A 15597-nucleotide genomic window follows, 5' to 3' on the forward strand; every position below is an offset into this window, starting at 1 on the left:
GCTAATGGTGCATGCGCACTTACAAAGGAACCCTCTGACTAATCTTTACACAGACATCACATTGGGAGACATGTCAGAGAGGTAGGCTGATAGGAAAAAAACAACGAAAATACATAACACGAGGTGAGAGGAGGAGAAAAAAACTCCACTCAGACTGAGCTCCTAATGGGAGAACAGTTTGAGAGCAGAAAAAAAACACCCCGGCACAAAAAGCACATGACTGTCAATACACCATAGAAACATATGACAAGCAACAGGGATGGGTAAAAGGTGAGAGACAGCCCGTGTAGACAGCGCATCTGGGCCTGCAGCATATGCACTGGTCCCCTTTGATCCACCGTCTGCATCGGGAGGGAATAAGCATTGAAGGCGTTTGGAAGGGGAGGGGGGATGAGTGTATACCTGCATGTAGAGCAGGGCGATATGACCAAAAATATTTATCACGATATACATTTGAAAATTTGCGATAACAATATAACTGACGATATAATTGACACTAGACAAAATACTTTACAACTCCACAACTTTATTAGTGCCAAAAAAAATCAACGTATTTTCACTTAAACAAGCAGCTGTTTTTTGCATTAAAGTTATATAAAAATTTTACAGTGCAAATGCAAATTCCTTGCTGACAGTTTAACCAAAAGGCATTTCCAGTGGAAATTGGCCGACATATCCTCAGCATAACCATGTAGAATATCCACAAAACTTAGAAAGAGGTTATACACACACAATACGGTAATATTATGTTGAAGCACAGTGCGTATCACTCCACGAGGCTCCTCCCTACGATAGCCGTAATGCCCATCAAGCTGTGCGGGTTCATAGCTTGGCAAAGTCGTACTAAAACATTTTCCAGCACCGTGTACCACATAAAATCGTTTCGAGGTCAGTAAACACAACCAGAATTCATACATAAGGCACACGGGATTATAAGGGGCATTGTTGATTTTCAGAAAAATCAAAGGTTTGATTTTATGTGTGCCGTATTTTCCAAAAAACACGGTAATAACGACGGCCCGCTAGCATGCGCTACCAAAAATAGTGCTTTGTTGTGTATCTGACGGACGAAAGCTAAACCAGTTCCACACCACTGAAGTTGCAGCATTTTTACAAACCAATTCTGGTTCATCCGTTTCATTCAAAGTGTGTGTGTGTGTGTCCAGACTTCAGCTGAGACAGTGTCCTTCGTCCTGCCAGGCTAAGTAAAGTCTTCCAGCCAACCCAGGTGGCCTTACGTAGGATAGGAAGAAACAATCTATGCACAGTCAATTATCTGGGTGTTTTTGTTCAGCTCCAGCCTTGAGACCACAGCTGGCGCCGAAGTGGTATCCGCATGAAATGATGGTGGTTTTTACTTTAGTGCGAACAACTCATGTGAATTTCAAAGCTGTTCTAGCAGTCCGACACTGGTCTCTCAATCTCCCGTTGGAGAGCCGTGAGCTTCTCCACGATGTTATCCATCTTGCGCTCAAAGAGCAGATTCTGAGAACTCAAGACTGCCATGACCTTCTCCAATATGTTATCCAATTTTCGCTCAGCGGTCTTATTCTGAGTGTTCACGGCAGCCTCAAACTTCTCCAAGATCTTATCCGTGCTGCGTTCAATGAGCCCATTTTGAGAACTCACGACTCGTCCAATCGTTTCAATCACAGCGGGCAGCCTTGTGGGGTTTTGAACAGCCAATTCCGCTTTCTTTAATCTTCGATAAGCTAGGGCCAAGCCAGCTCTGATCAGCAAGAACCCTGTTATCATGGTTCCGAACAGGTAGATGTCTTCGATGTCTTCGATCGACAGTCTTGCCATCCTCCACTTATGCCACCCGTCCATCGTGTATCCGGCAGGGACACTCCAGGACACTCAGGCTCACCCGAGCCCAGGCTTCTCGTTGAGAAGAGGATGTCAGTTGTGTTCAGGGACCAGTTGATCAAATCCATAATTCCTCTTTTAGGTTTTAGAGAACAGACTGTGAGAAAGTGTTCCAGGGAAAGAGTAAGAAAATAGATGAGACTAGCCAAGGACACAAGACGCTAAGCAGGGAAGATAAGGGAAGGGAGAGGAGAAAAGTGCGACCGCCTTCGCCAAGAGCCAAAGTTAAGTAAAGCGCCTTGAGGCGACTGTTGTTGTGATTTGGCGCTATATAAATAAAATTGAACTGAGCTGTCCACCCTGCATATTTTTTGGAATAAGAGGTAATGTCAGCATGCTAGCACAACTTTTTATCAAAGATCTAAGCAAAAGAGAGCTAATGAGAAATATGAGCTCTAAGCAGAATTGATAATGGCCTTGATATCTATTAAAACAGTTTTTGTTGCTTAATATCGTTTTTCTTATTCGATCCAGGAAAAAGCTGCCAGCTGAAATGATCTCCAGAAATAACTTCAGTGTTTGGAATATTCTGAAGAAATGCATCGGCATGGTGAGTCCTACCAAACTCATGTCTGTCTCCAGTAATATTGCTGGGTGCTGATTTTGAATCTATGATTTTCATTTCTGTGGTCACTGTGACATGAAATACTTATACACAAAGTTGCGTCATATTATAGCTTCATTAATGGTCTGTCCAGAGTGTCAGTACCTGTAGTTATAATTACTAATGACTACAGAAAGAAAATAAAAAGTACTCGACCAACGGCTTTACTGCACTATCAAGTGGAAATATGTCCCATCACTATTGTGAACTTGAGCTGTGTGCATGCATCGGTGCAGCAACACAATGTGCTCATATAAATCCTGGTTCAGCTGTCATTAGGGGCAGGGGTAAGATATCTGATTTAGCCTATAGGTTTCTACTAGTTTCTAGCTGTGTCCCTATTATGTCATCTCTGGTTTTCAAAATCTCCAAATGAAACTGTGAGAAAAGAAAGCTACAGTCTAAAAATTGTACATAGCCAGTCCTCTGCAAATAATCTGTTAGCTGTTTGACAACTACCCTTTCAAGAATTTTTGATATGAAAGGAAGGTTAGAAATTGGCCTATTATTAGCTAAGGCAGCTGGGTCTAGAGATGGCTTTTTAAGTAAAAAAAAGCCAGCTTGAGGGCCTGCGGTACATAGCTGATTATTAGAGATAGGGTTGATCAGATTTAAGATTGGAGTGATTATATTTTCCTGTTCTGCTTATTTCCACTTTCACATTTTTATTCTTGCAGTCTAGTAGAGCTGCTTTGCACAGTTAGGTTAGAAATAATCCATATTTGTGTTATCCCATCCCTCTAATCCAACTGTCTTCTGATTGGCTGCTCCTTGTAACCATGTGGGCAGAGCTTCTGTGGTCACACTCGAGCTGCGATGACCATATTAGGGAAATTTCCATATTTGCTGACAGCAAGGTGAAAGCATAACAGGTCAACTTTGAATAACTGAGTGCTTTTGCTTACTTAATCTCTCTGTTACAAAATCAGTCTTGACTGAACTCGTCTTTACATTTGCTTCTGTAAGTCATTTCAAAATAACCAAAATAATTAAATGAACATCTGAACTGTAAATGTTGTGCTATTGTTACTCCTGCTTTTTAAAACCGGTGAATGTTTGTTGTAAATTAAGTAATGTGTTGCATAAGTTGTTTGAAGTGAGGTAATTTCTGTCAGCCTTTGAGTTATTTTTCTGAATGAGAGTGATTGATTGTTTTTGTTGTGCTGCCACAGGAGCTGTCCAAAATAGCAATGCCGGTCGTGTTTAACGAGCCGCTCAGCTTTCTCCAGAGAATCTCAGAGTACATGGAGCACACTCACCTCATCCACAAAGCCTGCAGTTTATCAGACTCCATAGACCGCATGCAGGTACAGGCAGCACACACACGTGATGTTGTGATGTTTTAAAAATACTGTCAGTGTATTTAAATTTCTCCCAGAAATACATTTCCTCTGAACATTGCTAAGGAAAATAATGAACTGTTTAAAGCTCTTTTTCTTTCTTTTTTTTTAAGTGTATGAACCAAAAATAAACCCAAAATAAACACTAGAAAAGCAGGAATGAGGGATTGTTTTCTAAAAATGACTTTTCACTTGCTGTCAGTGGCTGCAGCCCGGCTCTGATTCATGTTACATCTCTGTGACAGGTTGTTGCTGCATTTGCTGTTTCGGCTGTAGCATCTCAATGGGAGAGGACTGGAAAGCCTTTCAATCCTTTACTGGGGGAGACCTATGAACTCACAAGGTATTGGAGAGGATGGGTTGAAGCTTCATTATGCCTTTATGATGATACTTCAGGTCATCCAGTTATTTCAAATCATCTTTTTTAAGGGAGGACGAAGGCTACAGATTGATCTCGGAGCAGGTGAGCCACCACCCTCCCGTCAGTGCCTTCCACGCCGAGTCGCTGAAGAAAGAATTTGAGTTTCATGGCTCTATCTACCCAAAGCTCAAGTTCTGGGGCAAAAGTGTGGAGGCTGAACCTAAAGGCACCATGACGCTGGAGTTACTAGAGTGAGATTTCCCTGCAGTTATTGATCTAGTGTTCTGCACACCCACTTTTCTGCTGGTGCTAGGCTTTTAGCTGCATTATTAAACTTTCATAACATGTTGAACTTTGGATGACCTCATGTTCATTCATGTTGAAGAAGCCGCAAGCAGCAGCTGATTAGATTAGCGTAGTCATGGGAAAGGGTTAAACGACTAATCTGGGTCTGCTCAAAGCTCTCAAAATTCCTCATGACTTGGTCCTAATTAACTCTTTAAAACTATAAATAAAACCTCAAATGATCCGGATTTCACTTATCGACTGAACAAGCAAGAAATTATGTTAACTAGAGCGTTTTAGATGTGCTGATACATGGAATGTATCTACACACAGTATTATCACATTGAACATGAGTGCTGTAAACTGACTCTGTTGACGTTTGACACACTGAGCAATTTTCCCCTAACTTCAGTCCAATAAAAAAATAAAAGCATCCAGTTAATTATTGGATGTTTGTGATGTTGAAGATGCTTTCTCTGTGAGGTTTTCAGATCATAGTTTCTTTATATTTTGCGTTTTACACCTTTTCCTACTGACAAGGACCTTCCTTGTGGTTATTTGTACTACAACAGCATAATTAAGTAATAGATAAACCATTAAATGACAGAAAAGTTCCTGTCCTTAAAATGAACTAATATAGAAATTTCCCACTTTTTTTTTAGAGTGGGTCCACAGGGAATTAATAAAAACTAGAATTGCAGGACAGTCTGGGTAATGACAGGCCAGAACTTTTCATGTAATTTTTCTTTAATTTATTGCATCGGGATTTCTTTTTTCATGTACAGAAACTGAGACATATTGTTAAACTTGCGTTTCTTTTTTTATGTTGACTTATCTCAGGGATAAAATATGTAGTTGAACTTTTGTACACTGACGAAAAGGGGATTTACAAAGAAGGTGGCGATCGTATGAAACTGAGGTTTCAGTTGATTAAGATTCATTTGGCATCTAATGGGTTAACAAAATCTTCAGAGTTATTGTTATGGATGAGCAGTAAGTGTATTTAATTACGTACAGTTGTATTTTGAGACTTTTAAATTATATTTAGATGTGAAATGATGAACCATTGATATAAAAATCTGTCTTCCTTAAGCTTGTATTCAGCAGAGTTATTAGCTCAATGAAATGTAATAAGCTGAGTGTTTGACAGATAAAATGAGGGCTTTATTAATATATTCCCTGCTGAAAAATAAGCGTTATTGGTTATTTTCCACTTCTTTTGGGTTGCTGAGTAAAACGCTAACTTCACAAATTGTGTGAAAATCTTCTCACATGTATATATCATTTTAGAAAAAAACCCACAGCATGCTTAACTCTCGAACTTGTATTTTGTATTTCATGTATTTAATATAGCACAGCAGGGGAAAGCCACGGGCTGATTTACATCTTTTTTTTTTTCTCACTGCTGTGTTATATTAAATACATTATATATGTAATTGTGAGTGCTGAAGTTTTTATTATTATTTAGAAAATGTCGAACTGTTCCTTTAAGATGTTGTGATTTTTGTGACAGACATAAAGAAGCTTACACGTGGACGAATCCAATGTGCTGTGTGCATAACATCATCCTGGGAAAACTCTGGATTGAACAGTATGGAACTGTAGAGATAGTCAACCACAGGTAATGGAAACTTGTATTGAAAACTTACAGCTTTTTGAATCACTGATATTTATTAAACAATAATTTTGCCTTTAATTCGTCAGGACGGGTGATAAGTGTGTCCTAAACTTCAAACCCTGTGGGATGTTTGGAAAGGAACTGCACAAAGTAGAAGGTCATATCCAAGATAAAAGGTAAGAACCTAAGCACGTCATCACTGTCTGTGAATTTTAGTTGTGTTAGTTTTCTCTAAATGGAGTTTGTTGTTGAAACAGTAAGAAGAAGCGGCGAGTTATGTATGGGAAATGGACAGAGTGCATGTACAGCGTGGACCCCAAGGTTTACGACGCGTACAAGAAGTCGGAGAAGAAGAGCGGGGGCGAGTCAAAGAAGCTGAGACAGGTGAGGCTCGTTTCTGCTTTTACTGAAAGCTGAGATGAAATCCCTCTGACTTTGCTCTGACGTTTCTCTTTAACATGTTTGATGTGTGACTTTTTCTCACAACTCTGAAATTCTTCTCTTAAACTGCATCTTTTCCTTTCACAATAACATGCAGTGGCTTTAGTAGAAGGTAAGGTGAAAGTGTATTGATATCTGTAGTGTGCTGCTGCTGTTGTCTAGTTATGTTGAGAGTGTAGTGTTGATTAGATCATTGCCAGCACTAATCCATGATGTCTTGCAATGACATGCATCGTTGCTTGAGAGACGTGTTGAATTTGTGGCGACCGTAGTTCTGTTAATCACCCGTTTGCACATGAACTGTTTGTAATGTAAACCTAAACTCGTTAGACAGAGTTGTTTAACTAGCTGTGTGTCTGTTTCTGTGTGTGTAGGAGCGTAGCTGTGAAGCAGAGGAGGCAGATGAGATGCCAGAAGTTCAAGAGACTGTGACTGTGATACCAGGAAGTGCCTTACTGTGGAGGATAACATCTCGGCCCGCTCACTCAGCACAGGTCGGTGATGAGGTTTGGCATTTCCTGCAGAAATGTTGTTCAGTTATCACTGGAAAGTATTTGACTGTATAAAATCAGCCAAATATAATAAAAATCCCGGCTTCACACCCTCATAATGAGCTTGCTTTAGTATATTTAATGAGGCCATGCAAAATTATACGATCACATGGTGCTTTCTTTGAAATTTGCTGCTCATCTTTTTGCACAAAGAGTGCCTAAAGTTTAACTTTACTAAGCTTTAAAGGGAAGCACTTAATTGATCGCATGATCATTTGCAACAGAGCTTAAATCTGCTTTTCAGTTCTGAAGATTTCATGCCTCTTTTAATGGTTTACAAATCCTGGAAAAAATGAGATGACTTGAGTCTTTTTCACCATCGAACTGACCGGAGGGCTCATTTTACAAGCGCTCTTTAAATGGCCATAACTCCCTTACTGTTTGTGCTAGAGACAAAAATTCAAACGGTTTTGAAAAGAAGAGAAGAAGAGCTTTATGGGGGTATTTGGTGTATCACAGTAGCAAAAAGCATTCAGGAAAAGTACTGCTGTCTGAACAGACAGAAAAATCAGTTCTGCTTATATGTGCCCTACGACGTGCGCTTCACATTACCATGATTCCTCAACCATTTTTGGTCTAGAGCAGTGGTTCTTAACCTGGGTTCGATCGAACCCTAGGGGTTCGGTGAGTCGGATTTTAGGAGTTCAGCAGAGCCTCCGCCGTGACATGCATGGCTCATTTTGTGCACCAGTAAAAAACATATCTATGTCTTGAATTTGAAAAAAAATCACATTTTATTTTTCACTAAATAAAATGCAAGTTACAATGTTGGGTTTCATAAGAGTTTGCCGTTACGATGTGCCTGTAACGTCGAAGTTATGCTGAAAGGTGTTGTACAGATGCACAGCTCATTCTGAGGGTCTTGGGTGTCAGGTGGGAGACATTGGTGACATCTTTCCTATGGAATGACCACACAATCTGCTCTCACATATGTATAACTGTGGAAGACGTGTGACATGCTAGCTTTACCTCATGGAGTTTACACCAAATGTTATTTCACATTTTAGTTTCCATTTTTGTATGACTTTTGACACACATTGTGGCAATAGGACCACATAACATTCTGCTAGGTGCCATTAATAATAATAATATATACATTTTAGGACAAAAAAATCAGCCCAATTACTAAAAGATTTTTTTTTTTTACTTCATTTTTCTTGAATGTTTGAAAATAGTTACCGCCCCAAGTTGGTATTTTATTCATCTAGATAATATAAAAGAAGTACATCTGGAAAAGTGAGGTGATGTTGTTCAGTTGTCATTGGACCAGTTCATGTAAAGTATTGGATAAAAAAATATTTTAGGTATCTGTGAATGGCTCAGAGCTGCAGTTAAGGTCAAGAATAAAAATGTGCTCTTGACGCAGAGTATTACTTTTACTTTTATTGTTAAATAATCGGATGCAGCACTGTTTGAACAAAGCCCTTTCTCCCTTTTTATAGATGTATAACTTCACCAGCTTTGCCATAACACTAAACGAGCTGGAGCCCGGCATGGAGAGACTACTGTTGCCAACAGACTGCCGGCTGAGGCCTGACATCAGAGCGATGGAGAACGGAGACATAGGTAACGTCAACCTCACCTGAAAAGAGAACAGCTGAAACTGCACATGTGTACTTTTTGGTGACCAGGACACTATGAGCCTCTAAAACTGTGGAACAGGGTCCCGTCAGGAGCACTGGGATAATTCCTGGTGCCCTGAGGGTCATTTTGGTCTACATTGAGCTTAACAGGTGATAAAATGACAAGCAGGAATGAGTTAGCAAATTCTGAGAATCAGATTCACTTCACCCAAGTCACCCTCACCCAGTGTTTGTTATGACTGCCATGTCCTGTGACTTTATCCTGGTTACCCCTTAGCCATAACATACCTTAAAATGTGTTGGTCCTAAACATATGTTTTGTGATCTGAGTAAAATTCTCTGAGATGAGCGTAATGGATAAGTCTGGTAACCTCCATCAACACTACAGGTGTATTTATACAGGTATTTCTAGTAAAAAATAGTGTTGAGCAGTAAACTTTTCGTGATGTGTCAGCCACCTCATCCAGCCTTTTGAAGGAGGGACACTGAAGCATCCCCAACCCAACAGAGAGAGCAGAACTCTCCATCATGTCCTGGGTCTGCTGCAGGACCTCCTCCCAGTTGGACATGCCTTAAACACCTTAACAAGGAGGCATCCTAATCAGATGGCCAAACCACATCAACTGACTCCTTTAGATGTGGAGCAGCTTGACTCTGAGCTCTTGGCCCGATTTCTAAGGGAGAGCCCAGACATTCTACAGAGGAAGCTCTTTTCTAGTGCTTTTATCCACCATCTCATTATTTTGGTCACTTCGTGGCAATAAATGAACATGGATCAACTAGAAGATTTTACAGCTTTGCTTTCATGATCAGCTCTGCCATGAGACTCTGAAACAGAATGGAGTTTGTTTCAGGTTCACAGCTCCTCTGTGGAAACAGTAGAGCTTATTTTTAAACAAATAAGTGGCATGACATCTAACCAAGAAGCAGAAGAGGCAACCTGTTAAGGACTGACTTCTTTCTCCAAGTAGTTACTGTATTTGTTCTCTAAAAGAGCTTTTTTTTAATTTAGGGTTTATTTCTTCTTTATGGTGACTTCAAAAATATGTTTTATCCTAAAGATGCCTGACAAAAGAATGAGTCAATATAAAGGCCCATTTACACAAAAGTAAACTAATAATAATATGATGGTATACTATAAAACTGCTAGAAGTCTTTGGTCATACCACCCAGGCCTAATATGTTAAAAAGACCATGTAGGGAAAGATTACAAAATTATCAGCCTCCTAGTTTATACAAACACAGTGGCCAAAGGTGAAGTCGAGTTATCGTTTCAGTCTGACCTTCTCTAAAAGTTTCTTTTGTATTTGTGTGTTTATAGATTTGGCGAGTTCTGAGAAAGAGCGTTTAGAGGAGAAACAGAGAGCTGCACGCAGGGAACGATCCAAGGACGAGGAGGAGTGGTCAACCAGGTGAGAGGTTCTGAGGATTTAAAGAGATTTGGGGAGGTTTTTTTTATAGACCGATTTTATGATTTCATACACTTGTAGCATGACAATCTCATGTTTGTACTCAATATGTCAGTATTATCAGACCAAATCAGATTTACTTTACCTCTAGCATGAAACACAGTGAGCAGAGGTTCAACATGAAGAGAGAGGCCGCTTGTATAATCACTCTGTTATTTTATAATGTCCAAACTCAGAATGTGTAAATTCGTCTACCTCCCAAAATTTCATTTTCTACAAGCAATGCTTGAGTGATGCATTTTACAGATGGAAATAACTAGCTAGACGTTTTAAAATAGACGTTAGTTTGAAGTGGAACCCATTTGAACCATAGAGATTTTATTTATTGGAGTCAGGACTTTATAATGCAGGAATTAATAAAGTGGGTGACATCCATTTACCAGACTGAAAGCACATAGCTAACATTTGCAGTATCTTCAGTTTATTGTTCCAGTTAATGCTGGGATTGCATATAAAGTTCAATAAAATTATAAATCACTACAAAATAAACTTTTAAATACTGAAAAATTCTGTCAGTCTGACAGATAGATTGACAAATCTAATTAAAATAAGCTAACAGTGTGCAGATGACTCAGTGAATGACTGTCCTGGCCAAACAGTCAATCACTCCAGAAATGCGCCTCCCTTCTCTTTACTTAAGTTTGAAATATTTGCCCAAAATGCTCAAGAGTGAATTTAGCCAACATCATGGTGATTGAAGTATTATCTCTCCATATTTTAGCAGTTGATTGTGTTCGTATTGTTTGCTCCGCAGCTTGTTTTTCTTCGTGTCTTAACATTTATTTCAGATTCACATTTGGTGTTGTAAACACCAAAGTCTGTTTATGCTATAATTAGTTTTAGACCTGCAATGATCTGCTTTGTTGACATTTACTGGTTAAATAAAGACTGAAGAAAAATAAAACGATAATAAGCAAGTGAAGATGACTTTAAAGGGGAGATTGACAAAAAATTGCATTCAAAATCTAATTTGTAATGTGTGGAAACTTCCTTTAATGTGTCCCCAACACACTAATTGCTCATGCTGTGCAGCATTTTTCATAACCATGTTATTAAAAACAGATATGGCTTGTTGACTGCCTCCTCAGGTGGTTCCAGATGGGAACAAACCCTCACACAGGAGCCGAGGACTGGCTGTACACAGGTGGATACTTTGACAGGAACTTCACTGACTGTCCCAACATTTATTGACACAGGAGGTGTTTGGTGTTTAAAACAAAAAACAAACAAAAAAAAAATCTTCTCTTTGCTAGGTTTCATTTTGTTTCTCTGTGAGTCGTGACAGCCAGACGCTCGCTGGTACTGTGTCTTTGTTAGGATCGATGAAAGTTGATTTCAAACAGGTTATCAGATCATCTCCAGCTGACTGTGACATTTGTCTGCAGGAGAGAACTGTAGAGTTTACTTACTGTAAACATCAAACATCTTCTTTATATGCCCTAAACATGTATGTTACTCACCATTCACTCATCCAAGGGTTTAAAAGCAGCCACCAATGTGATCTGTGGCGTGGTGAGCTACCTGGTGGAGGATGCAAGGGAAATATTTTCAGTTTTAGTTCGGGTACTCAGGTACCATAATCTCACCTGTAGATGTTCCACGCTCTTCTGTCAAGCTGCATTCAAATATCAGGGGTTATTTAATCGCAGCTGCTACTTTTATATAACCTATTTGGAAATTAGATGTCTGTTTTAGTTAGCACTTAACATCAAAGAAAATGTCACAAAGTGTTTCTGTGAATAGAGACTTATAGTAGAAATGAAAGCTGCTTATAACCACGTTTACTGCCTCAGTAAACAGATATGTTGGTACATTATATTGTTCTCCGCTGTAGCATAGGTAATGTGTATAATAACCATGCATGCTCACCAACATCATAATTTCCACAAGTTAAAGCCATACAAAAAACTTTTTCTGCACTGAGAATAAAAGCCTCCATATAAACCTTTAAGGCAAAGGGATGCAGAAACGAGACGTTTTAAAAAGTCTGACACTGGCCGCCTCCCTGGCTCCTTCACCGCTCACACACTGTGAAAATGTTCACAATCCACAGTAAATATCTGTGGGTGAACGGACAGAGTGTCAGACGCCGTTTACACTTGGTTTTAAAATGTGTCAGGTCCAAATACACCGCATTAAATACGAGTATATAAGCCAGTGATATGGCTTATGGCCCATCTCTGTGTGGTCTGGTAGGCACTGTGAACAATAGAGTTGGAGCTAGCTACTGTGACACCACCCACTGGTTTCTGGACTTTTTCTGGGTGCACATTAAAGCCTCAACATTAGCGTGTTGCTCTGCTGGTCGTTATGACTCTTTATCCCTTGAAACCCTCCTAGGAATAACCCTTGTCACTCTTTTGTGATCGAAGTGGTTTCTGTCATATTTCAGGCCTGTATATCTCACTAACTTCTGGGTGTGCATTAGAAGTTAATGAGGGTTTTCTCTGCCTTTGCTGCTACCCTATTTTTATCTGATAATTCTATCAAAATGTTCCAAAATAGCAGAAACACAGTGATAAGGTCCAGCTCAGTGACTTGGGTGAGGTGAGGCTGCTGATGCCTGTGTCTACACACCTGTCACGCCCCAGCCTTTAGTCTCACCTGCATCCAGTTGTTGTTATGAAGCACAAACTGTCCACATGTACTGACAGCACTTTTTCTATAACGAGCTGTAAACAAGTTGTCTCCATAGCTGAAGCTTTAGTGCTACTTGAGGAATTAAGAGGTTTTTTTGGCATCTCTGCGTTGGCCTCATTTTCAGTCCCAGAGCGCAAAGTGCCAAAAACTGCAGCCCCTCTAATAACAACTTGAGACTGGCTCCAAAAACAACTCAGTCCCCACAGGCTCCCATGATAAAATGCCCAACTTTACATCATTAATAAGCGTGTTTACAGCTCCTTCTTCCTTTGATTCCCTTATATTTTATTTTTATCTTTTAAACTCAACCCTTTCAATGCTGTGTCACTACAGGCAGCTGCAAAGCCCTGAACTGGACTTATCCACTCTGTTTGTGCTGTTGGAGCATTTTTAGTAGATTATCTGACAGTCTGTGTTCCTTATTTTCTTTATTTTTATTTGTGTGTCATTCAGCTCTAGTTTGCAGATATGTGTCTCTTGCACTTAATGTATGCAACTTTCTGACAAAGCTTGCTAGCCTTAACTGATCACTCATTGCTCCACCCTCTCATCCAGATATCGTGGTGGCTAAAACGCTGATGTTGAGGTTTCTATAACAGCTGCATGATGTCAGAGAGGCTACTTTATCTCTTACAAACCATCAAGCCAGGACGTGGTGGTTTTTCTTATTGCTATTTTGTGCACCATTTTTAAAACTTTGCCTGCCAGTCTCTACATCTGGACTCTCCAGACTCTTGACTGATGACAGACAGGTGAATACTTGGGGCACTTTGACACACAGATTGTAAGGAAGTCTGAGCACATGTGGTCCGATCCTTGGAGGCAACACTGTGATGAGTCTTGACTGTTCACTTGTGATCCAATTTCCAGAGTGGCTTTTTAAAACCAAGTGTAAACACTGCATTAAATACATATTTTTAATAATGCTCTGAGCTTCGGTGCTGCCAAACAATATTAAACATCATAGGTAATACTTATAATAATGAACACACTGATTTTCTGCTCTAACTTCACTTTGGAGCTTATAGGATCGTAAACACGTATGATAATGTTTCCATGAAAATGGTTAATAAGCTTTCAACTACAGCTTGAGTCCCGTTTTCTTTTTTTTTTCTTCTTTTTTTAATTTGTTTACATTTTTAGCAAATGCCTGCCATTAGAAACTACGCCAAATTAGTTATTCTGAGGTTTTTTGGAGGGTTGTACCCGTGGACGTACAGGCCACTGCGACAGGGATACTTTAATACTGTAGATAATGTAAAAATTCTCAGGCAAGTTCTGCAGTGATAGAGGGCATCCTTTGTTCTGAGTGGATTGTTGGATATTTACATAATGATATCCTCTGGAAATATAAGTTAAACTAACACTAAAAATGTAAAAAGATTACAGCCATCTGTTCACACTGGCCTGAGAAAGAGTAGAGGCATCTATCTCACTGCTCCTCCATTGAAGGTGCACTCCATAGTTTGAACACCTCGGCTTCAAAGTGACTGTGTTGTGCCGTTTGTTTGTACAATGATCCCTGTGAGCCAAAAGTTCAGACTGCTATAAACACTCATTTTCAGACTTTTTTTTTCCCCTACTCTTCACTCCATGTGATGCTAGTGAGAGTGGATATCCCTAATTTGGTCAACAGCTATGGCCTTAGGCACTAAGACCCCACCCACCTGCAAGGAGCAGCCAATCAGAAGAACAGTAGTTCTGAGATAAACACTTTGTTCAGAGGTAGAAAGTATAAAAGATAGCTGTAGCTTTGTATTTTAACCCTGTAGTCTTTTTAATGGCCACCAGAGGGCGACCTGAATCCTTGCTTACTCCGTAAACAGTTTGCTGGTGTGTTTATAGAGTCATGTACTAGATTCAGATCATGTTCAATAGAGCACTTTGGTAACTTGTGGTCATGTGATTGATAGTAAGTCAGAGCTGCGTCTCGCTCCTCACACCTGATTTCAAAACACCAAAGTAATTAAAATGTTCAACTCGAGGCTTCATAGCAGGACTTCATTCAACACTGGGTGACGTCCCTGTTGCTGTGTATGTCTTTTATGTTTTTTGTGATTTAGACACAGAGTGAACTGAATGAGCCATGTGTAAGATGGGGTTGTTTTGAACTGTGAGTTATGCAGAGCTACTCCAGTACAGTCCAAAAAAGAAAACATGAAGCTGGGAATGAGCATAATCTGTCCCCTTAATGACAAAGCTGCATCATTTTGGCGCCTTTTTCACATGTGGATGAGTAACACTTCGAAAGCAATTTTTTATTTTTTTTCCACCAATCGGAGCCGTGCTTTCAGACACAGTTAAAAGCAAATAAGACGGGATGCTGTAGGCATCATGAACCTATGCAAACTGATCCTTCCAGTCTACCCTCCTGAAATGTGAAATAAAACACTCTTTAGCTAGCAGCCTGTGTGCTGGAGACACTACAGAGGCAGCAGGTAATGAATATTGTGTGCTGGTAGTAAAATGCTCACAGTAGTTTCTTTTTGTTTCTAAGCACTAGTGTTGCATTAAACTGCACATTTCAAATGCTCACTGTCCTGTGCACATATGTACGGTGAAATATCCCACATCATGTCTTCCCCTCTGCTGCTGTCCGTGTCTTTACTCTGAATTCAAAGCACTTTGTGACTCCTGCAGCCGCTCAGAGCTGCAGGATCAATCTGATCCGATCTTGTTTTATCCCCCGCTGTCTCTTTGCCGAGCCTCTTTTTGAAAATGTTTACATTGTATGTTTGTCGATCTGTTGTTTCCTTTCCTCTTCATACTGGTATCCACACAGCCGTATGCATACAAAGCATATTTAAGAAATAAATTATGGACTACAAAATCCTTG

At 39.8% G+C, this 15597-nt stretch overlaps 1 protein-coding gene across 1 annotated transcript in view; it reads left to right on the plus strand.

The window, feature by feature from the left end:
• osbpl2a (oxysterol binding protein-like 2a) overlaps window positions 1-15591 on the plus strand; it is an 18863-nt gene extending 3272 nt beyond the window's left edge. Inside the window, exons 4-14 of the mRNA XM_040008217.1 lie at window positions 2344-2419; window positions 3646-3780; window positions 4059-4156; window positions 4243-4425; window positions 5973-6080; window positions 6164-6253; window positions 6335-6461; window positions 6893-7012; window positions 8512-8635; window positions 9974-10064; window positions 11210-15591. Coding sequence (XP_039864151.1) covers window positions 2344-2419; window positions 3646-3780; window positions 4059-4156; window positions 4243-4425; window positions 5973-6080; window positions 6164-6253; window positions 6335-6461; window positions 6893-7012; window positions 8512-8635; window positions 9974-10064; window positions 11210-11312 — 1255 coding nt within the window. The 3' untranslated portion in view covers window positions 11313-15591. The remainder of the gene's footprint in view (window positions 1-2343; window positions 2420-3645; window positions 3781-4058; window positions 4157-4242; window positions 4426-5972; window positions 6081-6163; window positions 6254-6334; window positions 6462-6892; window positions 7013-8511; window positions 8636-9973; window positions 10065-11209) is intronic.
• Window positions 15592-15597: the final 6 nt, after the last annotated feature.

The sequence above is a fragment of the Simochromis diagramma genome, unplaced genomic scaffold, assembly GCF_900408965.1.
Source record: "Simochromis diagramma unplaced genomic scaffold, fSimDia1.1 OVJJ01000545.1, whole genome shotgun sequence".
NCBI lineage: Eukaryota > Metazoa > Chordata > Actinopteri > Cichliformes > Cichlidae > Simochromis > Simochromis diagramma.